The 14,909-nt window shown below is 38.7% G+C and overlaps 1 protein-coding gene across 1 annotated transcript in view; it reads left to right on the top strand.

Moving 5' to 3' along the window:
• Positions 1-14,909, top strand: part of Zfand3 (zinc finger AN1-type containing 3) — a 184,164-nt gene that overhangs the window by 51,509 nt on the left and 117,746 nt on the right. The window contains 1 exon segment of the mRNA XM_035450483.1: positions 1,016-1,056. Coding sequence (XP_035306374.1) covers positions 1,016-1,056 — 41 coding nt within the window.

The raw sequence follows: 14,909 nt of genomic DNA on the forward strand, positions 1-14,909 counted from the left end.
TAACAATGAGTTTGCTTGGAACAGGATGGGTCAGGTAAGCCTTAGGGAGTTGCACCTGGCGTATACATTGATCTTTGTAGTCCCTGGCTGGCTGTGTGCTACCAGGTGCTGTGTTGTGAAAAGGAGGGTGGCAGGGTGGCCTTAGAGTTAGCACAGACGGGAGTTCACATAGGTAACCGTCGGCAGTCTGTAGATGTGTGTCTTGGGAAAGCTGTTTGCAGGTCAAATGGGGATGAGAGAGTGTGCTGTGGTTTTTTAGACCCCCTCAGTTTAACAGTATCTTGGAGGAGATGGGGAACATTTCCTATTATTCATTTCTTATAGCCAGTTGTAGAGTGTTTCCTGGTTATACAGACAGGAATGTGAACTTCTTAAAAAAGTGAAACAGGCAATATGGTACTATCCATCTGAGGGAGCCTGGGGTGATATATATGTTAAATGTCCATCCAAGTTAGTATTCAGTGAATTACAGCTATTATTAACAGATGAAAGGACATGAAAAAATAATTTGATTGGGAGCAGCTGAAGGAAGAATTTAAAACAAGGTCATAATTGACCAGGATCTGAATGAGAGGAAAGAGGAGAAGATAAAAGTGATAGGGAAAGTAGGTGCCTGCAATTATGGGGAAAGCTTAAAACTCCTTTGCAGACATTTCTGCTCTTCACAGAAAGGCTATGGTAAATTCTGTGAGATAAATTGACTCCTGGGCTACTACAGTACTCCTAAACATATTGCTACCCCAGCTGTTAATTGCAGCAAATAAAATAAAGCATTGGCTCATGCAAAGGTAAAAAATAAAAACCCATGCATTTTACTTTAGTTTTGTTTGCTTTTGTTTTGTTGGGGATGGGATAGACAGCTGGCCAGACTTGCTATTAATTAGCTTATTAGAGCAGTTGTCTGGCCAGTAATTCTTTGCCTGCATTTAATTTTTTGTTTTGATTAGAGTGATATGGAATTTTTAGCTCTTCTTTCTTTCTTTTCTTTCTTTCTTTTCTTTTTTTTTTGCCCCAGGTCCAGCAAGACTATGAATCTCTGTTCCAAATGCTTTGCTGGTAAGTGCAGAAAAGGGTTTGGGTGTTTTGTTTTTCATTTTGTTTTTTTTTCTCCAACAATTTATTTATTTATTTTTGGTTATTTTAAGATTATCTAAATTATTTGTCTCTCCTATGGATTTTGCATGGGGCTTTGTTTTCTTTGTGCGTGAAAGCAGGTTCTCTTCATGGGGCACTTTATATGCTGGTTAAGATTGATGACTCTCCTCTCAGGCTGAAATGGAATTTCATGTGTACTTGCATCAAATACAGTTTGTTCAGTTTATTGGGGTACAGAGGAATTTCAAAAATGTGTCTGGTTTAGTAGGGTCCTGTTTGTTAATCTCTGATCTTGATTTAAATGATTAATAGTAAACGTTGCTTTACCAATGAGAATACCACAGGAAGAATACTTTCATGTTGGAGTCAGGAAGGAAGTCATGCTGAGTTAGTCCCTTCTAATCAGATCCTCCTTGACATCATCTTGGGTAAGTCACTTCATCTTTTTGGACTTTAGATCCATTATTTGTAAAACATAGAATTGGGACTTGGTGTTTTACCATCCCCACATACTGATTGAGTCCTTGAATTATAACTCTTTCCTGAACTTAAAATCCCCAATTTAATTTCTTAAAAATCAGTTTATAGCCAGAGATCTTCCATAATTCAGTTCACTCTTTACTGATGAGATATGTTTGGTTTCTCTTTAATTTGTCAAAAGTAAGCAAAGCTGGATACTATATAGAGTGTTATGGACGGATTTTAGTGATTCACTGTTGGAGCAAACAACAGGGTACAGCATAAACCGAGCTCAAGTACAGACTACACAGTGGTGGTGGGGACCTTTAAAGGGAGAGTTCAGGAATGTGGGCCCGGGTGACAAAACAGAGGTCTGTAGAGACAGAAATGAAACAGTTTGCTGATAGGCCAACTCTGTGTGAGTTGGTGATGAGCAAAGTTGGTAATTATATTTTAAAAATATGGCTTTCAAGTTCTTGAGAAAGACACTCCCAGGTTATAGGAGGGGGTACACATATCTCAAAGGGACATAGAAAAATTCATAATTCTAAGTTCTTTTTAGTAAATGCTCTGAGCGTGTTTTGTGAGTGTTGACTAGAAGAATACATTCTTTTGGTAGTCATTAAGTTTGAAGAGACAAACTTGATGGTGAGTGGTTGTGTGTGTGGGTAATTCTAAGGATGCAAACTTTTTATTCAGAAGGCTGTTAATGTTTAAGTCTCTTTATATTGGGATGTGTCTGTTATAGTTACATAGGCAGAGGGGAAGCCCAGTCAAGAAAGGGGCTCAGAAGAATTTAGGCAGAGCAATTTTTTTTTTTTGTTGTTGTTCTTTTCATCTTGGATTCATTATGTCATTTGGGCAAAGAAACAATTATCTTGCAAGCTTTAAACCTCGACATTTGCACATAAACTAAAGGATAGGTGGTGTGTGTGTGTGTGTGTGTGTGTGTGTGTGTGTGTGTGTGTGTGTGTAGGGGTAGAGAAACTTACCAGTTTGCATCTGTTTAAAGTTAGCAATTAGATTTTTTTTTTTAAAGTGTCATTGGTAAATTTGAGCCTCATCCAGGTTTAAACACATTATGCCAGATTCTGTGGAGGGCTGTATTCTGTAGATAGCTGTAATTACAGGTATAAAGAAATATTTCTTCAACAATGAGAACTTTAATAGGACAGATGAACATAGCAGATACAGTTTGCAGTAGATTGTAGCTCTATCCTCAGTGATCTCCATTGTACTTTATAGTGATCTTCCCTTGGAAAGGCCAGATAGATACTTTTGAATAAGGTAGCTCACACCAAATACTTATGAAGAACTGTCTTGTGTCCCTGGATGAATATAACGTTTTAAAAAAATATCAACAGAGTCGGTTTGCGGTCTTCATGTTTGTTTAGATTTGTTACAGTTTTACTTTCCTTGGCTGTTGTTATTTATTGCTGCTGTTCTGTGTGTATCCTTTAAAGAATTTTCGGAGAGGACCGGGATGTAGTTCAGTTGATAGAGCTTGTTTAATATGCATGAAGCCCTGGGTCCAGTCCCTAATAAACCAGATAAACTGGACATGCTGGCACATACTAGCACTTGGGATGTGGAGGCAAGAGATTCAGAAGTTTGAAGTCATCCTTGACTGCCTCCCGAGTTTGAGCCCATGAAACGCTGCTTTTAAAAAAGAATATTTTCAAGTTTGTCAAGTCATTCCTTCTTATGTTACCTGCTTCTTCCTACTCATGCAGCACTTGTATTCTTGAAAAAGAAAAATTGTCATTGAACTTTAAAAATACATTTGTGGGCCAGGTGTTGGTGGCAAATGCCTTTAATCCCAGCACTCTGGAGGCAGAGGCAGGAGGATCTCTGTGAGTTCGAGGCCAGCCTGGTCTATAGAGCGAGTTCCAAGACAACCTCCAAAGCAATATAGAGAAAACCTGTCTCGAAAAAACCAAAAAAGAACAAAAACCAAACCAAACCAAAACACATTTGTGTATTGTTTGGTTATGAAGGTAGAAAAGCATAGGAAATATATTATTGACATGAGATGTATACAAGACAGCATGAAGATTGCTTTGGCCACAGCTACTTTAGTTTTTAATGATCATTAAAAGCCAGGTGTAGTAGTGATTGTCTTTAATCCCAGCATTCAGAAGGCAAAGGCAGGCAGCTATCTATGAGTTAGCCTGTCTGGTCTATGTAGCAAGTTTCAGGTCAGAGCTACATAGAGAAACCCTGTCTCAAAACAAAACAAAGCAGGACAAACACAAAAGGTGAGCTATACACTTTAAAAAATGGAAATCACTTAAAGAATAGCTCTTAGGTAGTGGTAGCCTAGTTTAAAAGATATCATTTCCTTTTAAAATGTGTTTTTTAAAAGGAAGCAAGAGTATGGGGCTGGAGAGATTGCTCAGTAGTTAAGAGCAATCACTGCCTGCTCTTGGAGGGACCTGCTTTTGATTGCTAGCAACTATGTAATTGTAGTTCCAGGGGTTTGTTGTCTTCTTCTGGCCTCTGAGGGCACCATTCATGCACGTGGTGCACAAACACACACACATGGGAAACACCCATATGTGTAAAATAATGAAATCAAGTTTAAAAAGCAACACTAACGTGCTCACTATTTCTAGGCCAAGAGAAAAATACTTCTCAAACAAAACAAAACAAAACAAAAACAGCAGGCAGTTTCTTTTAAACAGTATGTGTAACTATTACTAGTTTTCTTACTGATGTGACAGAGTATCTGACAGGGATAACTTAAAGAAGGGCCTTATTTTGTTTTTAATTGTGAATGTATTTTTGCTTACAATGTGAGAGGGGAAAGTCTGTGACAGTGGGGACAGCATGATGTGGTAGCTGCTGGAGTATGAAGCTGTTTGCTTGTATTTTAAGGTCCACCCCTAGCAACCCACTTCCTCCATCTAGGCCAGTGGTTCTCAGTGTTCCTAATGATGTGACCCTTTAATACAGTTCCTCATGTTGTGGTGACCCCAACCATAAAATTATTTTCATTGAACTTCATAATTGTAGCTTTTCTACTGTTATGAATTATAATGTAAATATCTGTGTTTTCCAATGGCCTTAGGCCACCCCTGTGAAGGGGTCATGACCCATAGGCTGAACTGCTGTCTAGACCCAGCATCTTAAAGCTTCCACAATGTCACAAAACAGAGCTATCAATGAAAGACCAAGTGTTCAAACACATGCCTCTGTAAGGAAAAATTTCATAGCTAAACGATAACGATAATTTAGACCCATTTTCCATTTAAGAATAACCTAAGACTTAGTTTCTTCATTATTGACATAAAGCTGAGTAAATAAGGGAGGGGTGATTATTCACAGTGAAGGTAGTTTTTAATCTTAATGGAATAGTTCTATTAAAAATAAGTTAATGAATTACTGATTGTTAGCTGACAAATTTAAAATGTAGCTAAAACTGTATCAAGATAGGGTTTCTTTGTGTATTCTTGTCTGACTGTAAACTCACTCTGTTCTCCAGGCCAGCCGCTAACTCACAGATCCTAGTCTTTAAATCTTAAAGCAATAATGAAATTTCACTCTTTAAAAATCATTTTCATCCATTTCCTTTTCCGTGTATGTGTGATAGTAATATGTACAGAGGCTGGTGGTCATTTTTGGGTGTTGGTCCTCAGGAGTCATCTAGCTTGGTTTTTGACAAAGGGTCAAAACTTGGGACCTGGAACTTGGCAATTCAGGGATCCTCCTGTCTGTCTTCAGTTCTGGGATTACAAGTTTGTGCTCCTATACCTGGCTTTTTATTTTTATTATTATTTTAAATAAACGTGAGTGTAAAAGTCCTCTTGCTTGTATGGCAAGTACTTTACTGAGTTGTTTTTCTTAGGGCGCTGGAGATTAGACCCAGGACCTCACACACGGTAGGCAGGGGCCCTCCAGGAGCCCTTCAATGGCAAGATGCTGCACACTGTTGATTCTGCTTTAACTATTACCACTGGCTTTTACAAGCTTGTGCCATTTTAACCGTTACTGTTAAAGTGTTGCCATAACAATCGGCCCTTATTTGGCTTTAAACAACAGTGTTTCTTTTCTCAGTTCTGGAAGCTGAAGACTAACTCAAGTTATCAGCAAGGTTTGGCTCTTCCTAGGACTTCAGAAACAGATCATCCCATGTTTTGCCAGTAGTCTGATGTTCCTTGGCTTTTAGTCATTCTATTGTTGGCTTTCTGTCTGCCCTGAGTCTGTCTTCTGTCTCCTAAGGATAAGTGGCATTGGTGTTAGAGCTACTTCAGGATTATTTTTTATTGAGGAATCTTTAATTACATCTACAAAGATGCCCTTTTTCAAAAAATGGTTCATATTCACAGGTTGGAGGTGGAGATATTTTAGAGACGGAGGTGGGAGTATTGCACCACTTAGTCCACTTTAGGAATACGTAACAACTTTTAAATCAAACAGGTATGTGAGGGGCTTGTGCTCCAGGCACACTTCTTTAGCACAGAAATTCAGTCACCTCCCATGTCTGAGAACTGCTTGGTTTGGAGATGGTTAGCCTCTCTTGTCGTAGACACGAAGAGTAGCCTGACATAATTGCTACATCTCCTGTGGTGTGTGTACTTGGGGGACTAGTGAGGTAGCAGGATGAGCAAGCCCTTATCTGACAGGAATGTGAATAAGTAATTGGTAATAGACTTAGGGTGGTATTGAGCACCATGGGGTTTTTGTTTCTGTGTGTGCTTCTGTGACTTTGACTCCACATAGTTATTGGTATTTCTTGATATGGTTAACTTTGTGGATCTTTAGATACTTTCCTTGGTTATAGCCCTTTTGAAATGAATCTTTTACCTGCAGAAGGAATATCAAGTGAAAAAAAAAGACATCTTTAAGCTACTAACGTACAACTAAAATTTGATTTTTTTGTACTATAAAATTTTATATCAGAAGTCCACAGTGATTGTTGACTCCTGGAGTCTAAAGTAGATCTATCTGCTAACAATCTGAACTCACATCAAAGGCTGGATTTAACTTTCTTGGGTTACTCTTATACTGAATATTAGATACAAGATAAAAAGACCCTTAAGACTTTGGGTTTGATAGAAATAGAGGACTTGTGTTTGGAGGAAAATAAAAACAGCAAACAATCAAACAATGTAAGGAGGGAGGGTACTTGGACGTGAGTAAGAGTAACTGTGACAGAAAGATGAAGGGAGAGTATGGACAGTTACATCTCTGTTTTCAGAAGGGTTTAAAGTCCTGGTAACAGTGTCATTTCATTTGATCTCAGAAAGTTTCAGATCTTCGTTGTACAGATAAGGAAACTGCAGCTCATGCCTCCAAGAGTAAGTAGATTTTAGAGTGCAGACTGGAGCTTGGTTTTAGGTATTTGAACGCCAGTGACTAGGCACTATGTGAGTAGATGGAACTATAAATGCTCCGAAGAAGTGGATTTCGAGCGAACTGAATAGCAGGTTATAGCCATGTCAGTGCATGTAGTTCTGCTTTTCCCTTGCTCTTTTCTGTGAGTTCAGTTATAATTTGTCTCTAGAGCTCCAGGGAAAGTCAGAGAAGCCTACTAGAAGCTTCACAGATTAGCTAATTCAAGAAGGGTGTGTGTGTGTGTGGGGGGGGTGGGAGGGTGGGAAGTTTTTTTTTTTTTTGTCTAAAGCATTTTCTATTTTTGTGGTGAGATTTTCATTTCTTAACATCTTTCTTGTGCTTTTTCATGTAACTTTTAGCTCATTAACCTTCCTCTCTGTACTGCATAGCAAAGCTTTATTTCTAATTTAGTCTCCTGTGTTTAGCTTCTCAAAAGATTAAAAAAAAGGTTTGGAAATGTGATTTAATTGTGAGCTTGTTGGTGCATTGTCAGTGGGAAGGCAAAGATGAGTTTCATATTTAGACAGTGTAACTGTAGGTTTTGATTGTTAAACTGCCTTGTTGGTATTCCTGTTCTCATACATATGTGCATAATTGTGTTAAAGAAACTGGTTTCTTCATATCCATATTTAGCAGCTTGGTTGAGTTATGGAAAAGCCTGTCCTCTGGCTGTGTATTTGCTCATTTGGAAACCTTGTATGGTTTTTAAGGACACTAGTGATTTGTTCCCCATCTTCCCTGTGGAGTTTGTTCCAAATTACAGTCTAATTCCACTACCCTGTTCCATACTCCTGAGCTGTTAATTTGTACATTTCAATGCAGTGTGTTTCGTCGTGTGCTTTTGTAATCCAAACTGAATGTAACGAGCTATGTGCTTTAGAGACCTGGCTTTGCCTTGCCAATTAGAACAAAGTGGTTACTGAGATAGAATATATTTTAAATAAACCATGGTACCGCTGAGTGGGACTGACACTCATTTGGGTGTCTGCTGGAAAGATCAGTACTTTAGGGGAAAAGAATCTAACGACTTACCTCCACAGAGTGGTTTTGTAACTTTCCTCATGTGACTTCATCAGTTTAAAGCTTTGCCATTACAAATCTGCCCTTTTCTCTTTGTGATCATTTGAGACATGGGTTAGCAAAATTCTCTCAATTCTTAAACATTCAACCAATGAATGAAGTTTTTGAGTTTCGTTTGCAGCTGTTTCAGATGGTGGGGGTATATGAAACTAGTAACTATTTAGATATAATTATCCCAGCATATGAAGGTTCTCAATGGAGTAAAGATGCTGTCTTCAGAGATGTGTGAGATTATGATGATTAATTTCAGGTCCTAGAATTTGTGGGATACTCTTTTATCTTTAGCTGATAGTGGCAAATATTAGGTATCAATGACTTAAGACTGGAAGTCTAGTTTCAAATTTTATCAGCTATTTAAAAGCTCAGATGTTTTTTGTTTGTGAGCCTAGCCTTTAACACTGAGCCATCTCTCCAGCCCCAGATGTTTTTGGATAGATCACCATAGGCTAATAATTTACTAATTCACCCCCAAGAAAGACCATAGTTTGGTGTTGTATTTGCATGTAACTCTAAAAGCAGTAGAGTTATTTTTAGCTGATATATCACATACACTATAGAAATTAGCATTGACCCAGTTAAATGGTAATGTTGCATATGTTTTTCTATTTTGTGCAGACATTATTATGAAAAAAATCAGATTGTATCAATTGCTTTGAAATAATGTTAAGAGAAAAATTGGACAAGTAAAGAGTTGGTAATGAGTTTATTCAACGTTTTGATATTTGTTAACCCACGTCGGGAGAGAGTAAGAAGAATACATCTCCTGCACAGTTCAGTTAAAAACACATAGGACTGTATTAAAGAAAGTTTCTAGAAAAATGAGCTGCAGCTAGTGAATTGGGCTTAAACTAAACATATTTCTAGCTGTACCCTATGAAGGTCTTGCAGGTGGTACTGATTTCTTTTAAACTTTTTATTTATGTACTTTATGTATATGGGTGTTTTTCTGTATGCACATTAGCACATCAGAAGAGTGCATCGGATCCCATGGGACCACAGTTAAAGATGGAACACATGGGTTCTGTGAGTTGAACTCGGGACCTCTGAAAGAACAGTGAGTTCTCTTAACCCTTCAGCCATCCATCCCTCCAGTCCCATCTACTAATGTTTTGAAGAGTCCTGGTAGGCAGGATATTATTAAGTGCCCATAGTTCATTTCTGAATGTTAACACTGCCCATAGTTCATTTCTGAATGTTAACACTCCCTATTGGTAATTATCCCACTAGTTTTCTGAGTGAATGTACAGTAAGACTTAAGTCTGTTCTATCTTAATAAACAGGTTAGCAATAGGCTAATACAATGTTAAACAGACTAGGGCAGATGATTTTGTTTGAAATTATCTGACATCTGTAGAAGCTGCTGATTTGCCAGCTTTATGTGAAGTGACAGTGGTGTGCCTTTGATTCATGGCATTCGATGTGACAAGCTGTTAGTTTCCATGAGTTTCCATAAGAATTCCATAATCAGGAATTCTTAGACTACTGGTCCCAAGTTACTGGCAGCTGAAAGCTTGCTGCTCCTGTCTGCTCAGCCTATCCACTTGAGTGCCTAGCACTGTTTGTGTGTTAGGAAGTCTAGAGTCTTGTATGTAAATGGTGATCACATACTACCTGAGAGAAATGAATCTTAGAGCCTTTAGGTGTAAAATACCAGTGCTCATCCCAGGTGTTTTCTGAGTGAAAAGTTGAAGGTGAGCTAAGGTGATGCTGGAGAAACAGCCATTTTATCTTCTTTTGTTGTCAGATCTGTCTTTAAAAAATACATATTTTAGCATCAGTTTCCTTTCTCTTTGTAAGTGTATATTATATTAGCAATCTTAAGATAACACTAGAAATCTCTAGAGTCTATCAGGTTAGAAATTTCTGTGGGCAAGAAGAAAATCTACAAGAGGTGGTACATTCAGAGAAGTTCACCTGCCTCTGCTTCAAGAGCACTGTGTGTGTGTGTGGGGGGGGGGGGGGGGGCGGGGTAGAGTCGTGAGCTGTGCTCCTTAATGTTTTCTCAGGTCAGAGCTGCTTGCATTTTATGTGGGATTTTATCACACACATAAATTAAAAGATGATTTCAGTGTCCTGCATTATCAGGGCTTTAAAGAATTCCTTCTCAAATATAATAGAAGTTTTTATTAGAGATATATATTTTAACTTAAGATCAGTGTTCCATTCCCTGATATACATGTCCAAGTGTCCTCTCCTACTTGTTTTTGTGTGTTGATGGTTATGGTTAGGGGAGTCCATGGTAAGGGAAGCATAAAAAGTTAGTATTCCTTTTCTCAAGTAAGATTACTTTATTTGTTATCACTTTATACCTTACAGCACTGTCAAGGAAGTCATCATTATGCTGCTTTGAACAGCATAAAAAACTTTGAAATGTCTTGCTGCCACATATGGAGGGCACAATGCTAAGTGAAACAAGCCAATCACAAAAGGACAAGTGTATGACCTACCCGAGAAACCTAGATAAGTTCATTCATAGACACAGAAAGTGGGATGATGGCGGGAATGGGGATTTAATAACGGCTACAGGGTGTCATTTGGGGAGGGTAAAGAGCTTTTGAGATAAATTGCTACCTTGACATTAGACATTAGACTTGTGACAATAAAAAGACTATAAAGTTTTTATATTTTGAATATAATTTTGTTTTCCATGATTTAAAAATAAATCTTTGAAAATTTATTATTCACAAGTGAAGTGTTAAACAGTCTCTGAACAAGCCATGTTAGTAGAAAAAATTGAAAACACTTCTATAAGTAAATAACACTCAGAACAAAAAATATCTTTTAATGTTTTTTCTTGGCTAATCTGTGTAGATGATGGCTGATTGAGGATATGTGACTAAATCAGAGAAACTAACTGTATTGTAGGAATCTTAGTTATTGAAGTCTTGAGTGCATGTGTATTGTTGACATGGGCACAACTATGCCAGAACCTGGTAGCCTCAGACCCATGGGAAAAATTGAACCCTATGTTTCCCTTCCATGATGCTCCAAGTGGGAATTGTGACAGTGCACGCAGAAAATGTCCACTGTAGCTTCCTTCTCTGAATTTTATGGCTTGAAGACTGCTTTCTTGCAGAGGCTGCTTCTACCTAGATTAGCCAAACCTGTTTCCTTGTTAATCTGTGTGCAGTAATCCTGCCTCCCTGTTCCCCTGTATATAATAAACATACCCAACTTCTGGGTGCTATGGATTCCTTGTGAGAAAGCCAGCCCATATCATCCCAGTTTTTCTGCATATCAGTTACTGCCCCAGTCTCTGGAGACATGAAAGGATATGACATCCTAGTGGCCTCTTGTCACATTATGTATTCCTCACTGTGAATCAAATTAGGTGACATTGATGAAATATATTTATAAGTATCATTAAAACTCTGTTAGCCATTTGGTGGTGGCACACAACTTTAATCCTGTGAGTTTGAGGCCTGCCTAGCTTACAGAGTTAGTTCCAGGATGATCAGAGCTGTTACACAGAGAAACCCTGTTTTGAAAGCTCATACCCCACATGAAGCTTAAAAAAAATAATCAAAATAAGGCTGGGTGTGGTAGTGCAGACCTTTAATTTCAGCATTTGGGAGGTGGAGGCAGAGGCCAGGAGATTTCTTTGAGTTTCAGGATCAGCTTGACCTACATAGTGAGTCCCAGGCCAGCTAGGGTTTCATGGTGAGACTCTGTGCTGGCTAACTTTTATGTAAAATTAACACAAGCTAGAGTCATTTTGGAAGGGGGAACCTCAGTTAAGCATATGCCCCCACTAGATTGGCCTGTGGGCAAACTTTGTTGATCTTTGTATACAGAACCTTGCATATGCTAAGAATGTGCAGTACCAGTGAGCTATATACCCCTAGTTCCCACATATTGTAGCACAAATTCTAGTTGTTCTTAATAATAAAACCTCAGAGTCAGATACAGGGGTTAATGCTGAAGATAAGAGAAGCAAAGCTGCCTGCCACTAGAGAGTTCTTACCTCTGTCAATGCTCAGACCAAAGGGGCGATCCTGTCCTCAGACTGCATCCTCAGACTGCTTAGACTACACTGCTCCTCAGACTGTATCTCTCTTGTCTCCTCCCACCTTGTATTCCTTTCTCCACCCAGCTATATCACTGCTGTCTCCACCTCCTTAGTGCCGGCATTAAGGGCGTGTCACTCCAAGTGCTGAGATCAACTTTATGTGAGCTGTTTCTCTTTTAGACTGGGTCAATTTCATGTAAGCCCAGGGTGGCCTTAAACTAACAGAGATCTATCTGCCTCTGGCTTCCTAGTGCTGGGATTAAAGGTGTGTACCACCACTGCCTGGTCTTTATGGCAGCTGGTGTGGCTAGCTTTGAACTCTGATTTTCAGGTAAGCTTTATTTGTTAGATCATAAATAAAATGTCACCATAATATATTTTTTCTGTTATCTACTTGAAATGTGTTGTATTTTTATGTTTAACATGTATTCACTTGCAGCAGCAGCCTGTATGTAGAAAAAATTATCATGACCTCTGTGTGCTAAATAGGATAACCAAGGCAACTAGAAAAGCAAGCACAGACAAACCTTCAAACTATAGGAAGGAAAATTAAACTAGAGTAGAAATACATGCATTAGAGACCATTATAAATCCCTATACACTTACAAAAAATCTAAATAAAATTGACAAACCTTTAACTGGACCATTAGAGAGACAAAGGAGACTCAGATAAAAGCATACCAGAGAACATAGTGGATTATGTGAACTTTTATAAATAGTTACACTTCAGCAACGTGGAAGCCTGGAGAAGGATAGATTCCGAAACTGTATCAAGATGACAGAAACCTTAAGCACACCAATAATGAGTGACAAAACTTAATCAGTAGTAAACATTATCCTGTCAAAGGAAAACCCAGGATCAGATGAATTTGCTGTTGATTCTATCAAACTTAAAAAAAAAATTAAACCGGTTCTCAACTTTGAGAATAAACTAAGCACAATGCTGGTCCCAAACACATGAAGCATATGCTTCATGACCAGGAGGGATTTATCTCAGGTAAGTAAGGGTGGCTTAGAGTAACAAATCATTGTTATGCTTTCACATTAATTTCACTTCGCATCACTACAACAAAGGACAAGAACCACCCAATCACTTAGATGGACAGAAAAGGTGGTTGTGAAATCTAGCATCCCTTCATGATAAAAACTTTCAGTGAATTAGGTATAGAGGTAGTGCCCCTAATCCCACAATAGAGCAGCAGGACAGAGTCACAGCCGACTGTGGGAACATTTCCTTGGAGATCTAGAGCAAGACCAAGAGGTCCACTTGTGTCACACCTACCCAACAGTCTTGCAAGTCGTAGAGCAGTTGGAGGAAGGAAGGAATTAAAAGTTACTTGAATAGTAATGGTTGGAACAAACTTTTGTTCGTTGATAGCATGATTTCATATATAGAGAAACGTAAGGACTTTGCAGAATATTGTTAGAATTTACATGAGTTCTATATAGTTTCAGTGAAAAAAAATTAACATTGATTAGTGACTTTTCAAAAATATGCTAATAATGAACATGTTAAAAAAAAGAAATGGAAAAGCAGCCCCACTCACAGTAGCTATAAAGTAAAATAAACAGGAATAAATTGCTGTAAATTGGTTCTTTGAGAATTTTTTTATAATGGGTTTTGACCATGTACCTCTTCCTGTCTCCTACCAGATCCACCCAGTTTTGTGTTCTCTCTTATTTTTCTCCATCATCACATCAAGTTTGTGCTGCCTATATGTCATAGATGTGTGGTCTTCACTTAGTGTTGGGTGACTTCCAGTGACAACACTCTTTTTGGGAGGGATTTCGAGCCAGAATTTCCCTGCATAGTCCTGGCTATCCCGGAACTTGCTGTGTAGACCAGGCTGTCGTCAAACTCACAGAGATTCACTTGGTCTCATGCTATGACAGCCTGGCTGATAGCACTCTCAAAGAAAATGACTTTCCCTCTCCCAGAAGGTGTCAATTGCCATTGACTCCCTGGCTAGGGCTAGGATGTCCTAGCTACCTACCCTTGTATATGTAGACATTTGTTCTGACTTTACTGAGTTGTCTCCTCAGCCCCTTAATTTTTTTTTTTTTTGATACCAACATTGTGTTTTGTTTTGTGCTAGATATATTTATTTATTTATTTATTTATTTATTTATTTATTTATTTATTTTGGTTTTTGGAGACAGGGTTTCTCTGTGGCTTTGGAGGCTGTCCTGGAGCTAGCTCTTGTACACCAGGCTGGTCTCAAACTCACAGAGAGCCGCCTGCCTCTGCCTCCCGAGTGCTGGGATTAAATAGATATTTTTATATTCCTATAAACTTTCCCAAGTTTTATTCTGGAATGTAATAAAATTACTTGGAAACAATTTGGTTTTTTTCTGGTCTTGATTTTAAGATTTGTTAGGCAGCCCTTGAGGCATTCTCATTTTGGAGCCAATTATTCAACTCTTAAAGTTTGAACTCTATGTTGTGGGTACCAGCAGCACCCTTCCTGCACTTGTGTGAGCACTTCACATTCATTGCTCTCTCTCAGTCTTAGTTTAAGGCTCTTTCTTAACACAGGCTCTGTCAGTACTCAGCTAAATAGCAAAAATGATCCCATGCTGGTCTCCTGTATTCTCTTGTCTCCGGGGCTCTGTTCTGCAAACTCAAGCTGCTTCCTTCTCTGTGGGGCTCTGCCCTTTAAACTCTTTTGAGTTTGCTGGATTTTTTCTTTCTCTCTCTCTCTTTTCCTCCCTCCCTCCGTCTCTCCTTCCTCCCTTGTTTGTTGTTTACACTGGGGAGATATACCAGTTCCTCTGTCCATATTAGCTAGAGGTGGAGGCCCTCTTGGTTACCCTTAGATAAACTATTTAGTTCTGAGAAATAGAAAAATCTCAAGTGAAATGAAGATCTCTCTCCCTCTCTCTCCGTCTCTCTCTCCCTCCCTCCCTCCCTCCCTCCCTCCCCCCTCTC

The sequence above is a fragment of the Cricetulus griseus genome (genome assembly GCF_003668045.3).
Source record: "Cricetulus griseus strain 17A/GY chromosome 1 unlocalized genomic scaffold, alternate assembly CriGri-PICRH-1.0 chr1_0, whole genome shotgun sequence".
Lineage (NCBI taxonomy): Eukaryota > Metazoa > Chordata > Mammalia > Rodentia > Cricetidae > Cricetulus > Cricetulus griseus.